At 38.8% G+C, this 23,394-nt stretch overlaps 1 protein-coding gene and 1 pseudogene across 1 annotated transcript in view; one reads left to right on the top strand and one right to left on the bottom strand.

Moving 5' to 3' along the window:
- Positions 1–1,383: 1,383 nt before the first annotated feature.
- Positions 1,384–4,011, bottom strand: LOC113607881 (cofilin-2 pseudogene; annotated as a pseudogene).
- Positions 4,012–4,127: 116 nt separating this feature from the next.
- The window catches only part of TMEM135 (transmembrane protein 135), a 250,688-nt gene continuing 231,421 nt past the window's right edge, over positions 4,128–23,394 (top strand). Inside the window, exon 1 of the mRNA XM_027083624.1 lies at positions 4,128–4,433. Within this exon, the coding sequence (XP_026939425.1) occupies positions 4,293–4,433 (141 nt within the window). The 5' untranslated portion in view covers positions 4,128–4,292. The remainder of the gene's footprint in view (positions 4,434–23,394) is intronic.

Here is a 23,394-nt window from a genome sequence, read left to right on the forward strand (position 1 = left end):
TCTCCATTTAACAGTTAATTAAAAGAAATGGCATGCTTTTAATTTTAATTTAAAATTTTCTTTATTTCTTGGTATGTATTTGCTGTGCCACATGGTAAACATTATGCTTATCATTATGCACGCATTACTATTCCTGTAATTTCTGTGGACAAGTTTATGCTGTGTTTCTGATCCTCTCATATTTTGAATTGGAGATTTTTTTTTTAAATTGTGATTATCTTGTTCCTATTCTACCATTGTATATTGGGTATGTTAAAGAGGGAGATAACTTGAACATGAGAGCTGTATTTGATCCTACAGAAGATCCTGGATGTTGAACAAGATGGAGTAAATGGATGGAAATTTAGGTTCTTCCCCTTGAGAAGGAGAGGGTATGTTTATCTGGGGAAAAAGGATGTGTCCAGATGTTTGGGCAGCCAGAGGCATAGGACTACGGCAGACACTTCTGGGTGCCCCCAGTATGTGTTCTTTTCATTTCGCTTGGTAATAAAACCTGAAATATTATCTGGGCATTTGTTCAACCAATAAAAAAAGATTACATTTCCCAGCCTCTCTTGCACCTAAGTGTGGCCATGTGACTAAGATTTGGGCAGTGAGTTGTAAGGAAAAGTGGCTTGCATAGGTTTCCTGGGAGGTTTTCTTAAAGAGAGGAAGTTATGTCCTCTCTTCCTCTTTGGCTGGTCTTCCTGGCTAGCACATGGATGTCATGGTTCAAGGTGAAGCAGCCAACTTATAAGTTAGGATGGAAATCACAGGTAATAGTCTGCAGAGCAACCTGTCAGAAGTCAGGGATCCTTGATGGGTATGAAGCCACCATCTTAGACTAAGACTGTCTATATTTTTTTTATTTTTTATTTATTTTTTTAACATCTTTATTGGGGTATAATTGCTTTACAATGGTGTGTTAGTTTCTGCTTTATAACAAAGTGAATCAGTTATACATATACATATGTTCCCATATCTCTTTCCTCTTAAGACTGTCTATATTTATCAGAGAGAGACAAACTATTTTTTTTAATACATTTATTTATTTATTATTTATTTATTTATGGCTGTGTTGGGTCTTTGTTGTTGCGCGTGGGCTTTTCCTTAGTTTTGGCGAGCAGGGGCTGCTCTTCATTGCGATGCACGGGCTTCTCATTGCAGTGGCTTCTCTTGTTGCAGAGCACGGGCTCTAGGTGCGTGGGCTTCAGTAGTTGTGGCACGTGGTCTCAGTAGTTGTGGCTCATGGGCTCTAGAGCTCAGGCTCAGTAGTTGTGGCACACAGGCTTAGTTGCTCTGCGGCATGTGGTATCTTCCCAGACCAGGGGTTGAACCCGTGTCCCCTGAATTGACAGGCAGATTCTCAACCACTGTGCCACCAGGGAAGTCCCCAGACAGTTAAACTTTTATCTTTTTACCACTGTTATTCTGGGCTTTCAATCTGAGTACTCCTCTTTTATTATCTTATTTAGTTTATCCTGTTATATTATTATTACACCTATCTCATATTCTCTTGTTTAGTTTTCTTATAACTTATAACTAAGTTTTCATATAACTAGTTGTTTTGTCTAAAATATGATGGGAAAGCATTCCTTGGGTTGTACATAAAATAGTATTAAACAGTCTAATGGCAATCACTGATAGGCTGCTTAAATGAATGATATTTCCTTCATTCATTGTTTAGAAAGGGCCCATTAGGGAAGGGGAAAAACCAAAACAAAATCCAACACTATTCCAATTGACTGAGCTGCAGAAGTGGAAGCGCCTTAACACCCAGATGGCATTTGACTGTCATTTTATAAGCACGGGTTTTCCATCAAGTGAGACTACTACATCGTCTCCCAATTTCTCTTCAAGTGATGAATGCTCCTTAATCTCATCCATGCCATTTACACGCCACTTGTGTTTAATATATGTAAATTTCTTTTTAACGGCATCTTTGGAGCTAGCATAAATCATCTTGCTTTTTAAAGGTGCACTTAGAAGCCCAGAATATAAATATCAATACTAGGTCTTCTTTCTTAGACTCTTGTTTTGTATGTGGCATCATACAGAGCAAACTGGCAATCATTCAGAGGTAGCAACTTCACAAAAGACGTGTAGGGATTCTCTGTGGTATCACCAGTGTCATTTGCCAAGATCTGCTTTGCTTTCTCTACAATTATTTGTCCTTTCTCATCATTTAAACAGAAGAGACCTTCTTTCTTCCCTCCTTCCTTTCTTTCTTTCCTTTTAATCTTCTTTTGTGTAGAAGATTTCCTTATTTTCCTATCATTAAAAACTTTGATGACTTCATCATTCACTGTAACTCCAGAAGCCATAGTGCCTGGGGCTGCATTGGCAGCTCTGGCTCCAGCTCTGTGGCACTAGGAGGAGGAGAAGGAGAGGAGAGGTGGGTGGAAACCTTGTCTCTCTTGTTCACATATGAATCTACAGAGCTTAGAACAGTGCCTGAAAATAGTATGTGCTCAGTAAATATTTGTAGAATGAATGAATGGGATTCCTCTAAAGGTTGTACATAAAAGTAATATTAAACAGTCTAATGGCAAGTTCCTGCTTTAAGAAACTTGAGAATTTGTAATTCCAAGGAAACTAGAAAGATATTTATAGGTGAGGAAACTGATATTTAGTGGGGTTATAAGACTCATAGGCCGCACAGGTTCCTTGTCATGCCAATTGTTGGCCAATCTCTCTAGCCAGGTATGAGTTCTAAGACCACTGCTGCCTCTACTATGTGTACTATTTGAAGCCAAGTCCCCCTAAAACTGAGTTCCCCCACTGAGTTTATGATTAATCTCTCTATCTAAAATTTAATTTCCTTTCTTTTCTCCCCTGACCTCAATCCTGTGGTAACTGAACACTAATCAATTAGTCAGATGACTAAAACTGCTGTTGTGATAACATCATTAATGTTCTAAAACTGCTATTATAGATATCATTATTAGTGTACAAACTCAGGTTGTTTCTCCAGGGCAAGATGAGCTTACAGACCCCGAAGCCATGGACCACCTGGCCTGAGAATTCGAGACATCCTGACTCCTGAAACTACGATTAAGAAATGTCACGAGGGCTTCCCTGGTGGCTCAGTGGTTGAGAGTCCGCCTGCAGATGCAGGGGACGCGGGTTTGTGCCCCGGTCCGGGAAGATCCCACATGCCGCGGAGCGGCTGCGCCCGTGAGCCATGGCCGCTGAGCCTGCGCGTCTGGAGCCTGTGCTCCGCAACAGGAGAGGCCACAACAGTGAGAGGCCCGCGTATCGCAAAAAAAAAAAAAAAAGAAAAAAAAGAAATGTCACGAGATGTTGATTAATCCTAGCCTCTTTGTTTTTCCTTTTTACGAAACCCCTAACTCAAAGGCCAAGTGGGAGTGTATCTGAGGCTTGTCTCCCACCCCCTTGCTTGGCCCCCTGCAATAAACCTTTACTTTGCTGCAAACACCTCCTGTCAGAGTCTGGCTTTCTGAGCCTGGGGCATGTGAGTCCTTGCTGGGTTACATATTTGGCTGACGAGCACCTGTGATGTATGCTGTAGACAGGACTGCTCAGTGGCCCAGGGTTTGGAGAGGACGACCTACTACTGTCCTTTCCCCATACAGGAAGTGCAAGAACACAGCTAACAGATTTTTCAAGCATTCTCAGGCACTGCAGAGCTTAGAAAGCCCAGTAATTGGGAGCAGTTTCGTCCCAACCAGCAGGCAGCCTTAGCTATTTATTACCTGGCACTCTAGGGTAGCAGAGCTGGCAGTTCTGAGGAGGATGGTTGTCCAGGCTCTCCTCTGGCAATCGTCTTCCTCCACCAGCTCCCAACAAAAACATTTAATCCCTTTCTTCCACTGCTCTCAGTTCTACTTGGTTGGGCTTTTAGAGGACAGAGACTGGAGTCCAATATTACGCAAGTCGCCTATCTTTGTACATCTTTCTCGGCGCGCTCGCGCCGGCGCGGAGCTAAAGGAGGGGGTGGCGGGCGCGTCCCCGAGCTGCGCTCTCTCACCTTCTGGCCCCCGCGCTGAGCCAGGCTCCGAGAGGCGGGCGCGCGCCCCGGGCCGAGGCCGCTTGAGGGAGCGCGCACGCTCCGCCTCTCCCCGCCTCCCTGATGCGCGCCCCGCCCCCTCGAGCTGCCGTGCTCTGAGCGCTCAACCTCGGAGGACTTTGGCCCAGAGTAACCCCGCTCGCTTGAGCTTTCCCCTCTATTCCGCGCCTACCCCCGGCACGCCCTGAGAGCCCGCGGCGGTTGGGCGCTCGCTGCCCGCCCCTCTTCCTCCCTGCCGAGCTTCGGCTCACCCCCTCCCGGCCCGTGCGCGCGGCACCTCGTCATGGCGGCCCTCAGCAAGTCCATCCCTCATAACTGCTACGAGATCGGCCACACTTGGCACCCTTCCTGCGGGGTCTCCTTCGTGCAGATCACCAGGGGCGCCCTGGAGGAGTCCCTGAAGATCTATGCTCCCCTGTACTTGGTGAGACCCATCAGCTCCTCCCCCAGGGCGAGTTTAGTGTGGAGAATGGGCCAGGGCGTGCAGTCGTGCTCCGGAGGGGCCCGGGGCACTCGCCCCATGTCGATTTCTCATTGGGAGGGGTCAGGGTATTTTTGGCGGCGGTGGGTGGGATGGGGGGAGATCGCGAGGGGCGGATATCCCAGATCCTACGGGGGGCGGGAGAAGGGGGAGGGGAATTAGAAGTTGAGCTGTCATCTGAATGCCTGTTGGGGAGAAGATGGGTTCCCAACTTCAGGATTAAGTTTGGGGCCCTTAAAATTGTGAGTTCAGAGGCCTGCGTTATTTTCCCTCCCTCCTGCCCTGTGGAGAGGTGTTGTAGGTCAGCGAGGCGATGAGAAATGGCCTGCAATCATTCCTCATCTAATTCCCCCTGTTTGGGCGGCCTCCTCCCCAATTTTTTTTTTTTTTTTTTTTGAGGGCATATTGGGCATCAAGTCCCTGTGGCCTCAGATCTTGTCTCAGTTTGGGATGAGAGGATCGTAGCTTGAGGGTTTTGCAAGTGTTTTTGCAAGTTCACAAAGTGGTCTCCTGGTTGAGACTTTGCTTGGTGTTTTAAAGGGTGGTTCCAGTCTTTGAGTCAGTGAAAAATGTTTAGGAGATCTGACTTAATGTCAGGTAGGTCCTTCATTACACAGCTTTACCTGTAGGGCAATCTAAGTTTGGAGTTTTAAATAGAGAATATTTGGAAATACGTGTTTGTATCATGGAGAATTGTTAAAGAAGTTTGTTCTTAAATGTTCTCTCCAGCATCTCTTTTTTTTTCAATAATCTCATCCTTGGTATTAAAGATTTATTGCTTTGGCTATTGAAGTTCATTCTCTTATTTTCTTGCCCAATAGAGCCTGTGTCCTAAGAAGGCAAAGGTATATTTATTTTTGGTATGTTTTCTAAAAGTTCCATCCAATGTTCAGTGGATGGTCAATTCTTACTTCTCATTGAGTAATGATTTAGATTTATACCCTCATATTCCTGAAGGTGTGTCATGACCATATCTGTAGTACTTCTTGAAAAGTCTGATTATTTATTACAGAGATAACAGAGGAGAAGATGGTAACTTTCTCTGAGCTAGCGGAAGCCAGTTCATTTGTGTCATATATACTTACGCTTTTCAAACTTTAATGTGTGTTAGGAATCCACTGGGGGAGAATGTTAAAATGGGGGTTCTGATTCAGTCGATCTGGGTGGGGCCTGAGATTCTGCATTTCTAACAAACTCCCAGGTAATATTAATACTTCTGGACCAAGAGCCACAGTTTGAATAGTTAGGCTCTAGAGTAAAGGCTGATAATAAACTTATCATTGGAGCTGTAAATGTCTTCCTTGATTTTCTTTGGCCAAGATCCATGTTTATCTGCTTTTCCACATGAATTGTGGCCAGTTCGTAGCTCAATTTTTTTTTTTTAAATAGAATATCTACAAACATGAGTGCGCTCTTGATGTATTCAATAATACAGAGATTGTTCCTTCCCTTAGAGGATTATGAGGTTTGTGGGGAGAGAGTTTATGGTGTGTAATTTCTCCCTCTGAAAATCCATAGCACTTTTATTGTACCTCACATATTCATTCATCCATTCATTCAACAATTGTTTGTTGAGGGCCTGATGTTTTTCATATTTACAGCCTAGATACTTTATTGGTTATGTTTCCTGATAGGGTATTTCGGGGGACAACAGGAACATGAGCAATGGAAGCCCACCTTCTATTCCAGTAGGTGGGCTGGGGTCAAGGGGGGTCAAGAAAAGTTTGTGTTTTACCATTATGTCTCCAGCTAGATTAAATACTTCTTGAGGACAGATTCTCGATCTTATTTGGCCTTGTAATATCTGTATTCAAGATAGCTGGGTCGCTATTCAAGAGTGGTTGTGAAGTAAAATTAGTGGGAACTGACCAGTATTTTATTTTAAGCGAAATAGAAGAGAATAGAAAAAAATTAGAGTCCACTGCAGGTGGTATGGATAAGCATTATTTCATGACAGTTTTGTTTGTTGTATTTGTATGGGTTGCTGGGGCTCTTAGAGCATGTACCAACACTTTGCTCATTGTCAGTGTTAGGTAGTTGTTGATTAAATGTGTAATCCAGGGTACCAAGATACAAGGTGGTGTGGGAAGAAGTGGGCTTTTAAAAGGGATCAGCCACTTCTGATTTTGAATCTCAGCTTCATCAGTTACTAGCTCTTTGACTTTGTGCAAGTTACTTTGTCTTTCTCTGTGAGAATTAAGTGAAATAATGCACTGAAGATGTATCATGTTTCCTAGTTCATAATAGGTCTTGAATAATTCGGCATTTTTTTCTTCCTCATTCTCTCAGTGGCACTTAAGTTAGGTGTGAAGTTCATTGAGGGCGGCTAGGGAGGGCTCCTTGGAAGAAGTAGCATTTGACTTGGGCCTTGAAGATAAGGAGGTACAGACATTGATTCATGTATTGATTCATGTATTAGATATTTATAGGATACCTATTCTTAATGGAGCGGAGGGAGAATAGTGTGAATTGAGGCAGAAATCTAAGTGGTTTCGTAAAAGAATAGTACATGTATTGATTGGCTGAAACAGAAGTTTTGTGTATAGCTGTATGAGTAATAACAACTTATTTATTGAACACTCATATGCTTAAACCTTCACGTATTTTCTCTTATTTAATCCTTACACAACTCTGTCTTATCTCCATTTCATAGGTAGGAAAACTGAAGATTAGAGACATTAAGCAGTTTCCAAGATTCAGAGCTAGTAAGGGAAAGGAAAGGTTTTTTTTTTTTTTTTTTTTTTTTTGACTCAAAGACTGAAGGCCAGGCTAAAGGTGCCATTGAGATTTTTTTTTGAACAAAGGGGTTACAAGTACAGAATGGTGCTTTCAGATGATGAATCTGGTCGAAATGGGTAGACGGGATTGGAAAGACTGTTTAGGAGTTGATGCAGTAGATTCACTCAAGTGGTAGAAAGAATCAGTTCTCATGGGATCTTACTTTGCAGCTTATTAGCAGTGTGATCTTAGGAAAATTATCTCACTTCTTTGAGCCTTAGTCTCCTTGCTTTGCAGAAGATAACTATACCCATCTCTTAGGGTTGTCATGAGGATTTAAATGGATAATAGTGTGTTGGAATAGCAGCTATCATGTAGTGGGGCCCTAATCAAGCGTTGCTGTTATTAAAATAGTGCATTCGTTGTGATCTGTATCTCCACCTCTAGTTAGAATGGTGGTTTGTATTCAGAACTAGCACGGTACTTCAGTAGGTGCTTCAGGAAGTGTCTGAATGAGTGCAGGTATGAATGAATGAATTCATGAATAATTTAGGAGTGAGGAGATAGTATTTGGCAGGTCTAAGGTAGTGCCAGAGAGAATGGAAGGGCAGTTTTAGAGGCATTTCACAGGAGAGGCATTTCATAGGAAGAACGAACAGACTTAGAGACTGAGAATATTAGGGCAGTGTGAGGGCTTGTTTATGCTTCCAGGATTTCAAGTCTGATGCTGTTGCCATCATTGATAGAAAAGGAGAAGTTTAAGGGAAGCTGGGTTGGGGGAAAATTTTAGTCAAGAGTGTTTTCTGGAGCCTATATATATATCTGCTTGTATATCTGCTTTTCATTTGAAATATTACCATGTGTGTTGTACTAAACTGATTCGTTTTGTTCCTTTCAGGTTTACTCTTTAGAAAAAAAAAATTTTTTTTTTTTAAATTTATTTATTTGGTTATTTGGCTGCGCCTGGTCTTAGTTGTGGCATGTGGGATCTTCATTGTGGTGTGTGGGATCTTTTTTTTTTTAATGTGGACCATTTTTAAAGTCTTTATTGAATTTGTTACAATATTGCTTCTTTTTTTTTTAATGTTTTGTTTTGGCTGCTAGGCACTTGGGATCTTAGCTCCCTGACCAGAGATTGAACCCGCACCCCCTGCATTGGAAGGCAAAGTCTTAACCACTGGGCCACCAGGGAAGTCCCACGCGGGATCTTTTAGTTGCGGCATGCGGGATCTTTAGTTGCGGCATGCGAACTCTTAGTTGCAGAACGTGGGATCTGGTTTCCTGACCAGGGATTGAACCGGGGCCCCCTGCATTGGGAGCATGGGGTCTTAGCTACTGGACCACCAGGGAAGTCCCCAGATTTACTCTCTTGTTCTATACATCTGCTCTCATGCTTTTCTCATCTTGGTATCTACAGCTATTCTTGGTATTCACCTTCTAATGCTTAAACCATGTTGAAATGTAGATGGACTATTCCTTTTCACAGTGAATCTTTGTGTTTTCACGATTTGTAAAAAACATCATCATCAATTTACTTGATGTAGTTTTTTTTTTAAAAAAAGAATCCTTCATATGTTGTAATATATGCTAATAATTTAAGTATGTACCAAAAATGTATTTCAGGAAGCTATATATATATTTTTTTGTCTTTTTTTTTTTTTTACATCTTTATTGGAGTATAATTGCTTTACAATGGTGTGTTGGTTTCTGCTTTATAACAAAGTGAATCAGTTATACATATACATATGTTCCCATATCTCTTCCCTCTTGCATCTCCCTCCCTCCCACCCTCCCTATTCCACCCCTCCAGGCGGTCACAAAGCACCGAGCTGATCTCCCTGTGCTGTGCGGCTGAGGAAGCTATATTTTGAATATAGTTATTGCCACGCATTCACAATAAGTGGTACCCATCACTACACACATTCACATGAAACAGTTGTTAAACTGTTTAAACCCTTGACTACCACTAAAATTAATGAAAGCATAGTGCCCTTGGTACTTTGTGGCAAATTTAGAATACACAGTTGCCCATTTAGGAGGATGGATTCTGTGCTGTTCAAATTCTTAGGTGCCTTTTCTAAAAGGAAAGCTTGTTCAGTTGTCTCAGGTGGTTCTAAGATCTTGTTTTTCCTGGTGTCTTTCCACAGGACCTCCAGATTAGGGTACTGGCATTTATCGTTAGCTGACTTCAGAGTAGAGCCTTTCACACTTTGGGGAAGGAATGATTTAAAAACCTGCTTCTTCAGCGAGATGTTTACACCCTTCTTCAGAGTATAAAAATGTTTACTTAATATTTACTCTCCTTGAATTTTATAATCTTAACAGACTTGTTAGAGTGTAAGTTCATAAACACTTAAGCAGGAGTTGGATTTCTTAGGAATTAAAAAAACCAACAACAACTTATGGACAGTCTTTAGTTGCAAAAGGCTTGAAAACCACTGACTAAAATTTCAGTGATGGAGTTTTTTGTTTTTTTAATGTTCTCACACAGTTTTATTTTATGGAAAAAATGGTAATTCTACAAAACTTCTCAAGCTTAACTCCACTTACAAGATGGTGTTCAGATTTCTGTATTTCAGTATGACTTAGGAGGCAGGATCCTAGATTCTGGGATCAAATTGCCTATGTTAGAATTCTAGCTCACTACTTACTAGCTGGGTGACCTCAGACAAATTACCTAGCTACTCTAAGCCTCAGTTTTGGTAAATTTTAACTCTGGAGGCCCTGGTGAGGATTAAATGTGGCATAATATATGAAGTGCTTCTGGCATGTAGTGTGCACTGAGTTTTTAAAGGCAGTGTTTTAGCAGGTAGAGAAAATGAGTCCAGCAATGAGACTTTTTGAAATTTTTGGTAATAGGCCATTTGTTTTTGTTTTTTACTTAAAAAAAGAGAGAGACCAAAGTCATTAAGGAATACAAACTGCTGAGAATATTTGAATTGTTTGACATTTGGAGATCATGGAATTTGTAAATATGATGGATTAATTCCGCTTTGATTTTTCCCTGAGTCCTACTTTAGGGGTGGAGGTGAGGGGGCTCATTTTATTTTTCTAGTCAATAAGTAAATGATGATTCTTTTACAAGATTTGTTATTATCCCTTTGGACATGTAAGTTTTGTCTTTCAACTGAGCAATTAAATGATGAGTTTTCCTATTTGTCAACAAGAGATTGTGAGTGTGTTGAACTTGTTTTTCTATGTGACTTCTTGGTATTCTTTGGCTGATCTCTGTTGATTAAAACGCACACTTCCAGCACGTTACTTCTAGTTGAAAGTTGAAGACATATTGTACTAAACACTTTCATAACTCACCCTTTTCTGTGACCAAATCTTCTTTACTATTGTTTGCCCCTTTAGTTATCCTAAATCGGGGATAAAAATTATTGCTATTCTTGTTTCTGAGTCAGTAGATTCTTATTAAAATGGATATTTGGTTGATTTAAAAAAATTTTAAAGCCTTCAACAAATCCTTAATAGGTATTTTTCAATGTCGGCATTAGTTCTTTTTGCCTCGTCACTAGAAAATTCTTTTCAAATCAAATGGAGTGATCCTCTATCTGGGAAAGTTTATCCTCTTCAATAGAATCATTCATTTTGGTAGAGAGAGAAGCACACCTGGAGAAGTTAGGGATCCAAATCCACTCTGGTCATCCCCGTGGTGACAGATTTTTCCATCGGATCGCCTTCATAGCCAACTCTCTAGTTGATTTACTGTGGTACAGATTATTTTGAATAACCAGACCTCTTATTTACTATTTAGAAAATTATATTTTTCATGAACTTTTGACCCATTAAAATATTTTTATGATTATTTGCTGATAAACATTGATGAAAAAATATACACAAATTGAGGGGAGACGACTTGATGATTAGGTTTAGTAATATTATATATCTGAACCTTGATGGTTAGTATTGGAATATTTGTCCCCTATTCATTTACCAGTTATTTATTGAGTCTGCTATGTGCAGGCTGCTGTGTATAGCAGCTGTGTGCTATGTGGTATGGTGGAAAATAAAAAAAATGAATGGGACATACTTCTTATATTGTAAGAAGGAGGGGAGACTAGGCATGTATTATTCTGTAATAAAATTCATTGAGATAAATACCATAAGGTACATATTAAAGTGGTTTGAGAGATGGAGGTGGAAGGTCTTATTTGGCTGGGGAGATAAGGGGAAACTTAATGAGAGAGATGGCATTTTAGTGGCCTTGAAGGGAAAACAGGATTTGGAAAGGTAGAAATAGGTGGGGGATAAGGGAGAGGAATGGCTTGAACAAAGACATTCAGGTAGAATAGGATATGGTGTGCTTTGGGGAATGGCAGGTGGAATTTGGACGTTATTTGTTGTAGTAGGCGATCGCTAAAGGTGGCCAACAGGGGTAGTATGCCTGAAGTTATTTCATAAAGCTTAATCTGGCAGTGGTATATAGAAATCTTGGATTCAGTGACTCAGATGTAAAGCAGGGGGAGGAAAGCAATGAAGCTATAAGATTTTAAGCCTCGTTTATTTGAATATGTGCAAGGTAGTGCTTTGGAAAAAATATCTTCAGTGAAATATGCTGGATTGCATTGGGGCATATTGAGTTTTAGCTACTAGTACGATATCTGGGTGGAAAATGACCAAGAGGCATTGAGAAATGGAGAGTTGCTGTTCTAGAGAAAAGGTGGGGTTAGAGATTTAGGTTTCATCTCTATTCTTATGACATATTCTTTATGTCGTAAGATAGAGATGAAAGTTGAAGCCCTGGTAAGTCAACAAGGAAGAGAGGTCTTTAGGTCAGCAAGGGTTTAGAAAGAGAAGACAACTTAAATGCTCATTTTTGGAGTGGAGGAAAAAGAAAAAGAAGCAGTCAGAGAGGTATGAAGAGATGGAGAAGAAAGAGTGTTGCAGAGAAGTGTCGAGAAGGGAGTTTTGGGAAGTATTGTTAAGAGGTGGGAAGAGCATGGGCTTGAATCTCAGTCCTGCCACTTACTAGCTTTGTGACCTTGAGCAAGTCTCTTAACATATGTGAACCACGGTGTTCTCATCTGTAAAATGGGGGTCAAATACCTATCTCATGTCTTTTAAAAATATGAATCAGAACACTCCAGTGGCTTTCCATCTCAGAAAATGTGAAGTCTTTGCCATGGCTGTTGCTTGATTGCATTTCATACCATTTTTCTCTTTGCTTATTCACCTCTGTCCAGATATAATTTACATGATTTATTTTATAATTTTGAATCTAAGTTTTGTTATTTAGGATGGAGAGCTCTTGATTTCTGAGGAATAAATTGGACAACAGATTGTCAAAAAATGAACATGTCTGTGGAGTAAATGAATGTAATATGGCTTCCTCTTTTCATGAGTTATGACTTGAGAAAAAAAACCTTGCCTCAAATTTGTGCGTAAGCAATATACATGTAAGTAGTTACTTTTATTGATTATGACAAGACAACCTGGATCGAAAGGCTGGAACACAAACTTATGTTCCATAGATCTACCTGTATAAGGTTTGATAGTGATAAAAAATGTATAAGACTTTAATAATAGATTTATAATTTATTCATTAAGTATTTATTGAATATGTACCAGGCCTGTGTGCTAGGTGATAATTTGAGAAGGGGAGTTAATTGAAGTGACTGCTTAATAAAGAACTAAATAAAGTTTTGGAAAGTCTTTTTTTTTTTTTTTTTTTGCGGTACGCGGGCCCCTCACTGTTGTGGCCTCTCCCGTTGTGGAGCACAGGCTACGGATGCGCAGGCTCAGCAGCCATGGCTCACGGGCCTAGCCGCTCCGGGGCACGAACCCATGTCCCCTGCATCGGCAGTCGGACTCTCAACCACTGCGCCATCAGGGAAGCCCCTGGAAAGTCTTTTCAAAATGTATTGGTAGGGACTTCCCTGGTGGCGCAGTGGTTAAGAATCCACCTGCCAATGCAGGGGGCAAAGGTTCAAGCCCTGCTGCAGGAAGATCCCACATGCCATGGAGCAGCTAAGCCTGTGTGCCACAAGTACTGAGCCTGCGCTCTAGAGCCCACGAGCCACAACTACTGAGCCTGTGTGTCACAACTACTGAAGCCCACGTGCCCAGAGCCCATGCTCCACAACAAGAGAAGCCACCGTAATGAGAAGCCCGCGCACTGCAACGAAGAGTAGCCCCTGCTTGCCACAACTAGAGAAGCCTGCGCACAGGAATGAAGACCCAATGCAGCCAAAAATAAATAAATTTATACAAAATGTATTGGTACAAGCAATCCCACTCCTGGGCATATATCTGGAGAAAACCATAATTCAAAAGGATACATGCACCCCAGTGTTCACTGTAGCACTATTTACAATAGCCAGAACATGGAAGCAACCTAAATGTCCACTGACAGAGGAATGGATAAAGAAGATGTGATACATATATACCATGGAATATTACTCAGCCATAAAAAAGAACAAATAATGCCATTTGCAGCAACATGGATGGACCTAGAGATTATCATACTGAGTGAAGTAAGTCAGACAAAGAAAGACAAATATCATATGATATTGCTTGTATGTAGAATCTAAAATAAATGGTACAAATGAACCTATTTACAAAACAGAAACTGAGTCACAGATGTAGAAAACAAACTTATGGTTACCAAAGAGGAAAGGGGGGGGGGATAAATTGGGAGATTGGGATTGACATATACACACTACTGTATATAAAAGATAACTAATAAGAACATACTGTATAGCACAGGGAACTATATTCATTGCTGTGTAATGACCTTTATGGGAATGGAGTCTAGAAGGGAGTGGATATATGTTTATGTGTGGCTGATTCACTTTGCTGTACAGCAGAAACTAACACAACATTGTAAATCATCTATACTCCAATAAAAAAATTTAATTAAAAATGTATTGGTACAGTTTTTCATTACTTATATAATATAGTGAATGTGATATATATTTATATCCCCAAGGACTATACTGGGCACATAGTAACGCATATTAGTTGATGCTTTGATGATTAAGGGTGTTAAACTATTTTATCATAACAGTGGTATTTTATTAAAGATTTATTTTAAAACTTTTAAATTGTCTTTTGATTTATCACTATCTTAGCTTTCTTTCTACTAATTGATCTCCTCTAAAAGAGTGTGGTGATTTTTTGGGTGTATTTTTTCCTTCATGTTTAGTGTGAGATGTATCTGCTTCATCTGAGAAAACTAGGAGTGTAGTTAATAAGTATTTGTTAATGAGCCTGATTTATTAGTGAATCAAATTGGTACTGTAAATTGATGTTACAAATTGTATATGAGGCTCTCTCCTTCATATATGCTTGAGGAGAATCAACTGAAGTGAATGAATGCAGATTTTAAGCAATTTTGCTTTCAGCAGCATTGAAAAATATTAATTGAAATGAATGTACGTGTGAAAAAAGAGTATGAAAAGAGGGACGAATGCTGGCTCAAGTATCATCAGGTTTGAGCAGGTTCCTTTTATAAGAATGCTGAATTTACAGTGTTTTCAACTTATTATCATTTACTTTGTATAGTCTTTTGACTCATTACGTGTGTCAGGTTGCTTTGATTTCTTGATTCTAACTAGATCCTTGGAGTTTGGATTGTCACTAGTCCAGTTTGGGAGTTGTCCTGAAGGATTCAGTATCTACTGGCAATGATGGAAGGAGACTTATTCTGATCATTTTTGATTTCTAAACCCTGAAAAAAGTAGACACGGGGCCATCTTTTTCAGACCTATTTCTTAGAAACTCTCAAGCCCAGGAGACACTGAATTAATCAGGATCAGACTGAATTTCAGAGTGTGCTCATAGTTCCATTTGGAGCCCAGGGAGTGTTACTGTAACTGTATTTACTATGAATCTTCATTTTCTCTGTCTTTCCTATCCTCATTTTACTCTTCAAATATTACAGATTGCCTATAATGTGTCAGAAATACAGGGGTAGGGGGAACAAGATGTATGTGGACATTACAGTTAAGGGGAAGATAAGAAGATAAAAGAAATATACAAAAAATTATTTCAACTGTGGTAAGTGCTAATAAGAAGTACAGGACGTTGCTAGAGAGTGTTACATGAGGTGGGTTTGGGAAGGCTTTCCCAATGAAGTAACCTAGTGAGTATATGAATATATACATATATTAAGTGAATATGTATTAGGCTTAACATTTATGGCACATAACCCAAATTTTAGTGTGAGATAATTCAGAGAAATAAGAAGCAGTTACTTTACAGAGAGATTATTTAAGGATTTCTTAAAACCAGTATCCTGGGCAAGAATTTGGTTTCTTTCCTTTTGACATTGGTCTTTACTTAAACTTGAAGCCAAAGGCAGTAATGAAACAGCTTAGATCATACAAATACCTTGATTAACAGATTCTCTGAAATTGAACCTCCTTCTAATAAAAATCTGTATTTTAAGTTAAGGTAGTCAGAAATTTTCAGTTACAAATGTTAGAAAAACTATTTTAATCTCTATTTGTCTTCACTGATTTAAAGGTAAATCAAGGTTGTTTTAGACAAAATTGTCTAAAGGTCTGGGAAGTTAAGCATCTTTTTAAAGCATTCCTTTTCTGTGCTCTTTTCTCTTTTTCACGTGGTTAAATTTATGGTTAAATTTATTTTCTGGTTTAAATAGGTGGTCAGGGTTATCCCCATCAGAAAATAGTAAGGGATTTTATATTTGTTAAATAGTTGACGGGCTAATTGTTAGACTTCATTGTGGGTGAGTTTTAGCAAATGTGTGAGTACAAGTACAGTTTAAACCTTTTGAGAATCGCTTTGTCTTCTGTTAAAAAAATTTCATATAACAACAGATGGTGAGGCAGTTTTGTTTTTTTTAGCAGCATAGTCCCCTGATATCTGTGCTTTCTTCTCTTGCTCAAATTGTCCCTACTTCTTTGACTTGAACTCTTATTTTGCTAGAGTTCTATTTTAAGGATTCAATTCAATACACGCGATATTCTCATTGGAGAGACTGGAATGTATGTACATACCTTCTGTTTTTCATCTGAATATAGTTCTTCAGTAGGAAGTGTATTATTTGAATTTTTCTTCACTGATTAAGGTATTTCACATTAGAGCCTAGGATATTTGTACTTAAGTATGCAGAAGATGGCAGGTTATGAAAAATGTTTTGGTTTAAGATTATAGTATTGCATGGAGAGTTATAGCAATAAGTTGAAGTAACAGGTGTGTGTTTTCAAGACTATCCCCTACATTACCAAAAATATTAATATTACTCAGTTTAGAACATGGCTGTAATATACACAGGAGTCAATCTGAATTTTGTTCTTGATCATATTTTGTCTCAATATTATATCTAAAGTATATTTTCAGGTTTATCTTTAGAGCCTATGTCAACTTTCTTATAAATTTGAAAGTGGCTCTTTTATTGAGAGTAGATGATTATAAACTTAATGGTCATCACTGAAACTTGATGGTATGATTTTCATTACAGGGAGGTTTAAGAGTAAGTAGATAAGGAAACTTTTGAAGATTTGTATTCTCTGGCATATATTAGTAAAAAGGTGCCCTAGTTTTTAAAAAATTTTATTATTATTTAAAAAATTAAAAAATTAATATTTTTTTGAAGTATAGTTGATTTACATTAGTTTCAGGTGTACAACACAGTGAATCAAACTTTTTATAGGTTATACTCCATTTAAAGTTATTTTAAAATATTGGTTATATTCCCTGTGATGTATAATATATCCCTGTAACTTATTTATTTTATTTTATTTAAAAAAACATTTATTTGGCTGAGCCGAGTCTTAGTTGTGGCACGCGGGATCTTCATTGCAGCATGCGGGATCTTTAGTTGCGGCATACGGGATCCAGTTCCCCGACCAGGGATTGAACCTGGGCCCCCTGCATTGGGAGTGCGCAGTCTTAACTGCTGGACCACCAGGGAAGTCCCAGCTTATTTATGTTATATGTAGTAGTTTGTACCTCTTAATCCCTTACTCATGTCTTGCCTCTACCCCTTTCCTTCTTCTCAGTGGTAACCACTATTTTGTTCTCTATATCTGTGAGTCTATTTCTGCTATATTCATTCCTTTGTTTTCTTTAGATTCCATATATAAGTGATAACATACAGTATTTGTCTTTCTCTGTCTGACTTATTTCACTAAGCATAATGCCCTCCAGGTCCACCCACGTTATTGCAAATGGCATAATTTCATTCTTTTTTATGACTGAGTTCTTTACTCATTCATCTGCTGATGGACACTTAGGTTGCTTCCATATCTTTGCTATTGTAAATAATGTTGCAGTGAACATTGGGGTGCATTTATCTTTTTGAATTAGTGTTTTTCTTTTCTTCAGGTGTATACCCAGGAGTGGAATTGCTGGGTCGTATGGTAGTTCTATTTTTAGGGTTTTTTTTTTTTTTTTTTTTTTTTTTGAGGTATGCGGGCCTCTCACTGTTGTGGCCTCTCCCGTTATGGAGCACAGGCTCCGGATGCGCAGGCTCAGCAGCCATGGCTCATGGGCCCGCTGCTCTGCGGCATGTGGGATCCTTCCGGACTGGGGCACGAACCTGTGTCCCCTTCATCGGCAGACAGACTCTCAACACTGCGCCACCAGGGAAGCCCTATTTTTAGTTTTTTGAGGGACCTTCATACTGTTTTCCATAGTGGCTGCACCAGTTTACATACCCACCAACAGCGTACTAGGGTTACCTTTTCTCTACATCCTCACCCACATTTGTTATTTTTGTCTTTTTGTTGATAGCCATTCTGACAGATGTGAGGTGATACCATTGTGGTTTTGATTTGCATTTCTCTGATGGACTAGCGATGTTGAGCATCTTTTTATGTGCCTGTTGGCCACCTATATGTCTTCTCTGGAAAAATTTATATATAGGTCTTCTGCCCATTTTTTTAAAAAATTAAAAAATATATTTTTATTTTTTGGTTGCTCTGCGTGGCATTTGGGATCTTAGTTCCCCGACCATGGATCAAACCTGTGCCTCCTGCAGTGGAAGTGTGGAGTCTTAACCACTGGATCACTGGGGAAGTCCCTTCTGCCCATTTTTTAAGTTGAATTGTTTGTTTTTTGATATTGAGTTGTATGTGCCGTTTATGTATTTGGATATTAACCCCTTTGTGGTCATATTATTTGCAAGTATTTTCTCCCATTCAGTAGACTGTCTTCGTTTTGTCAATGGTTTCCTTTGCTGTGCAAAAACTTTTATTAGGTCCTATTTTATTTTTGCCTTTGTTTCTTTTGCCTTAGGAGGCAGATCAAAAAAAAATTGCTATGATTTATGTCAAAGAGTGTTCTGCCTGTGTTTTCTCCTAGGAGTTTTAAGGTTTCTGGTCTTACATTTAGGTCTTTAATCCACTTTGAGGTTATTTTTGTATGTGGTATGAGAACACATCTTAATTTCATTCATTTACACGCAGCTATCCAGTTTTCCCAGAACCACTAATTGAAGAGACTGTCATTTCCCCATTGTATAATCTTGCCTCCTTTGTCATAGATTAATTGACCATAAATGTGTGGATTTATTTCCGGGCTCTTTATTCTGTTCCATTGATGTATTTGTCTGTTTTTTGCCAGTACCATACTGTTTTGATTACTGTAGCTCTGTACTGTAGTTTGAAGTTAGGGAGATGATCCCTTCAGCTTTGTTCTTTCTCAAGATTGCTTGGCTATTCAGGGTCTTATGTGGTTCCATATACATTTTAGGATTATTCTAGTTCTGTGAAAAATGTCATGGATATTTTGATAAATCTGTAGATTGCTTTGGGTAGTATGGTCATTTTAATAATATTAATTCTTCCAATCCTTGAACATGGGATTGCTTTCCATTTCTGTATCATCTTCAGTTTCCTTTGTCAGTGTTTTACAGTTTTCAGAGTATAGGTCTTTCACCTCCATGGTTAAGTTTATTTCTAGATATTTTGTTCTTTTTGATGCAGTTTTTAAATTTAATTTTTATTTTATATTGGAGTATAGTTGATTTACAGTATTGTCTTAGTTTCAGGTATATGGCAAAGTGATTCAGTTATATATATATACATATACTCATTCTTTTTCAGATTCTTTTCCCATATAGGTTATTACATAATACTGAGTAGAGGACTTCCCTGGTGGCACAGTGGTTAAGAATCCGCCTGCCAATGCAGGGGACACGGGTTTGAGCCCTGGTCTGGGAAGATCCCACATGCTGCGGAGCAACTAAGTCTGTGTGCCACAAATACTGAGCCTGTGTTCTAGAACCTGCAAGCCACAGCTAGTGAGCCTGCGTGCCCCGACTACTGAAGTCCATGCGCCTAAAGCCCGTGCTCTGCAACAAGAGAAGCCACTGCAATGAGAAGCCCGTGCACTGCAACAAAGAGTAGCCCCTGCTCGCCACAACTACAGAAAGCCTGTGCACAGCAACAAATACCCAACACAGCCAATAAAAATAAATAAATAAGTAAATTTATTTAAAAGATACATATATATATAGAGTAGAGTTCCCTGTGCTATACAGTAGGTACTTGTTGATTATCTCTTTTATTTATAGTAGTGTGTATATATTAATCCCAAACTCCTAATTTATCCCTTCCGCCAACCTTTCACTTTGGTAACCATAAGTTTGTTTTCGCAGTCTGTGAATCTATTTCTGTTTTGTAAATAAGTTCATTTGCATCATTTTTTTAGATTCCACATATAAGTGACATCATATGATATTTGTCTTTCTCTGACTTGCTTCACTTAGTATGATAATCTCTGGTTCCATCCATGTCACTGCAAATGGCATTATTTCATCCTTTTTTATTGCTGAGTAATATTCCATTGTATATATGTACCACATCTTCTTTATCCATTCGTCTGTCTGTGGGCATTTAGGTTGCTTCCATGACCTGGCTATTGTAAATAGTGCTGCAATGACCGGCAGGCGGTCTCTCAACACTGCGCCACCAGGGAAGCCCTATTTTTAGTTTTTTGAGGAAAAAACTCAAAAAGTGCATGTGTCTTTTTGAATTATGGTTTTCTCTGGGTATATGCCCAGTAGTGGGATTGCTGAGTCATATGGTAGTTCTATTTTTAGTTTTTTAAGGAACCTCCATACTGTTCTCCATAGTGGTTGTACCAATTTACATTCCCACCAACAGTGTAGGAGGATTCCTTTTTCTCCACACCCTCTCCAGCATTTACTGTTTGTAGACTTTTTGATGATGGCCATTCTGACCAGGGTGAGGATACCTCACTGTAGTTTTGATTTGCATTTCTCTAATAATTAGTGATGTTGAGCAGCTTTTTATGTACTTCTTGGCCATCTGTATGCTTCTTTGGAGAAATGTTTGTTTAGATCTTCTACCCATTTTTTGACTGGGTTGTTTGTTTTTATGATATTGAACTGTATGAGTTGTTTATATATTTTGGAAATTAATCTGTTGGTAGCATTGTTTGCAAATACTTCCTTCCAGTTCATAGGTTGTCTTTTCATTTTGTTTATGATTTCCTTTCCTTTTAAATTTAATTAGGTCCTATTTGTTTATTTTTGTTTTTGTTTCCATTACTCTAGGAGAAGGATCCAAAAAAATATTGCTGCAGTTTACATCAAAGTGTTCTGCCTATGTTTTCCTCTAGGAGTTTTATAGTATCTCGTCTTACATTTAGGTCTTTAATCCATTTTGAGTTTATTTTTGTGCATGGTGTTAGAGAATGTTCTAATTTCATTCTTTTACATGTAGCTGTCCAGTTTTCCCAGCGCTACTTATTGAAGAGTGTCTTTATTCTATTGTGTATTCTTGCCTCCTTTGTTGTAGATCAGTTGACCATAGGTACGTGGGTTTATTTCTCAACTTTCTGTCCTGTTCCATTGATCTATATTTCTGTTTTTGTGCCAGTACCATACTGTTTTGATGACTGTAGCTTTGTAGTATAGTCTGAAGTCAAGGAGACTACTTCCTTCAGTACCTTTTTTCTTTCTCAGGATTGCTTTGGCTATTTGGGGTCTTTTGTGTTTCCATACAAATGAAAAATTTTTTTTTTGTTCTAGTTCTGTGAAAAATGCCATTGGTGATAGGGATTGCATGAATCTGTAGATTGCCTTGGGTAGTGTAGTCATTTTGACAATACTGATTCTTTTAATCCAAGAACATGGTATATCTTTCCATTTTAAATGGAATTGTTTTCTTGATTTCTCTTTCTGATAGTTCATTATTAGTGTATAGGAAAGCAACAGATTTCTGTATATTAATCTTTTATCCTGCAGGTTTACTGAATTCATTTATTAGTTCTAATAGTTTTTTGTTGGACACTTTAGGGTTTTCTATATACAGTCTCATGTCATCTGCAAATAGTGACCATTTACATTTTCCTTTCCAGTTTGGATGCCTTTTATTTCTTTTTCTTGTCTTATGGCTGTGGCTAGAACTTCCAATACTGTGTGAGATAGAAGTGCTAAGAGTTAGATAGAATGTCCCTGATTTTAGAGGAAAAGCTTTCAGCTTTTCATCACTGAGTATGATGTTAGCTGTGCATTTGTTATAGATGGCCTTTATTATGTTGAGATATATTTTCTCTATACCAACTTTGATGAGAGTTGTTTTATCATGAATGGATGTTCAGTTTTGCCAGATGCTTTTTCTATATCTATTGAGATGATCATGTGATTTTTATCCTTTTGTTAATGTGGTGTATCACATGGCATGATTTGTGGATATTGAACCATCCTCGCATCCCTGGAATAAGTCCCAGTGATCATGGAGTAAGATCCTTTTTATATATTGTTGAATTAAGTTTGCTCATATTTTGTTGAGGAGTTTTGCATCTGTGTTCATCAGTGATATTTGCCTGTAATTTTTTTTATAGTGGTTTTGGTATCAGGGTAGTGGTGGCCTCATAGAATAAATTTTGGCAGTGTTCCCTTTTCTTTAATTTTTTGGAACAGTTTGAGAAGGATAGATATTAGCTCCTCTTTATATGTTTGGTGGGAGTCCTCTGTGAAGCCATCTGGTCCTGGACTTTTGTTTGCTAGGAAGTTTTTTGTTTTGTTTTGTTTTTTTATTACTATTTCAATTTCATTACTAGTGATCGTTCTGTTCAGATTGTCTATTTCTTCCTGATTCAGTCTTGGAAGATTGTATGTTTCTAGAAATACATTCATTTCTTCTAGGTTGTCCAATTTGTTGGCATATAACTGTTAGTAGTATTTTCTCATGTGTTTTTTGTATCTCTGTGATATTGGTTGTTATTTCTCCTCTTTTGCTTCTTATTTTGTTTATTTGAATCCTCTCTATTTTTCTTTTGAGTCTGGCTAAAAACTTATGGATTTTGTTTATCTTTAAAAAAAACCCAGTTCTTAGTTTCATTGATCCTTTCTATTGGTTTAAAAAATTTTTTCTCTCCACTTTATTTATTTCCTCTCTGATCTTTTATCATTTCCTTCCTTCTGCTGACTTTGGGCTTTGTTCTTTTTCTAATGCCTTTAGGTGGTGGATTAGGTTGTTTATTTGAAATTTTTCTTATTTCTTGAGGTAGGCCTGTATTGCTATAAATTTCCCACTTAGAACTGCTTTTGCTGTGTCCCATAAATTTTGGAAAGTTCTGTCTTGAGGTATTTTCTGATTTCCTTTTTGATTTCTTCATTGACCCTTTGTATTTTTAATAGCCTGTTTATTTTCCACGTGTTTGTGTTTTTCCATTTCATAGTCATTTTTAAAAAAATTTTTTTTAAAAAATTTCATTTATTTATTTATTTATGGCTGTGTTGGGTCTTCGTTTGTGTGCGAGGGCTTTCTCTAGTTGCAGCAAGTGGGGGCCATTCTTCATTGTGGTGCGCGGGCCTCTCACCATCGCGACCTCTCTTGTTGCAGAGCACAGACTCCAGACGCGCAGGCCCAGTAATTGTGGCTCACGGGCCTAGTTGCTCCGCGGCATGTGGGATCTTGCCGGACCAGGGCTTGAACCCGTGTCCCCTGCATTGGCAGGCGGACTCTCAACCACTGTGCCACCAGGGAAGCCCCATTTCATAGTCATTTAAATTTAAACATATTCTTTTTTAAAAAATTAATCTATTTATTTTTGGCTGCGCTGAGTCTTCGTCGCTATGCGCGGGCTTTCTCAAGTTGTGGTGAGTGGGGGCTACTCTTTGTTGCAGTGTGTGGGCTTCTCATTGCAGTGGCTTCTCTTGTTTCAGAGTACGGGCTATAGGCACGCGGGCTTAAGTAGTTGCAGCATGTGGGCTCAGTAGTTGCAGCACGTGGGCACC

This window comes from Aethalodelphis obliquidens, unplaced genomic scaffold (genome assembly GCF_003676395.1).
Source record: "Aethalodelphis obliquidens isolate GAN/ISIS:26980383/991018 unplaced genomic scaffold, ASM367639v1 scaffold50, whole genome shotgun sequence".
Classification (NCBI taxonomy): Eukaryota; Metazoa; Chordata; class Mammalia; order Artiodactyla; family Delphinidae; genus Aethalodelphis; species Aethalodelphis obliquidens.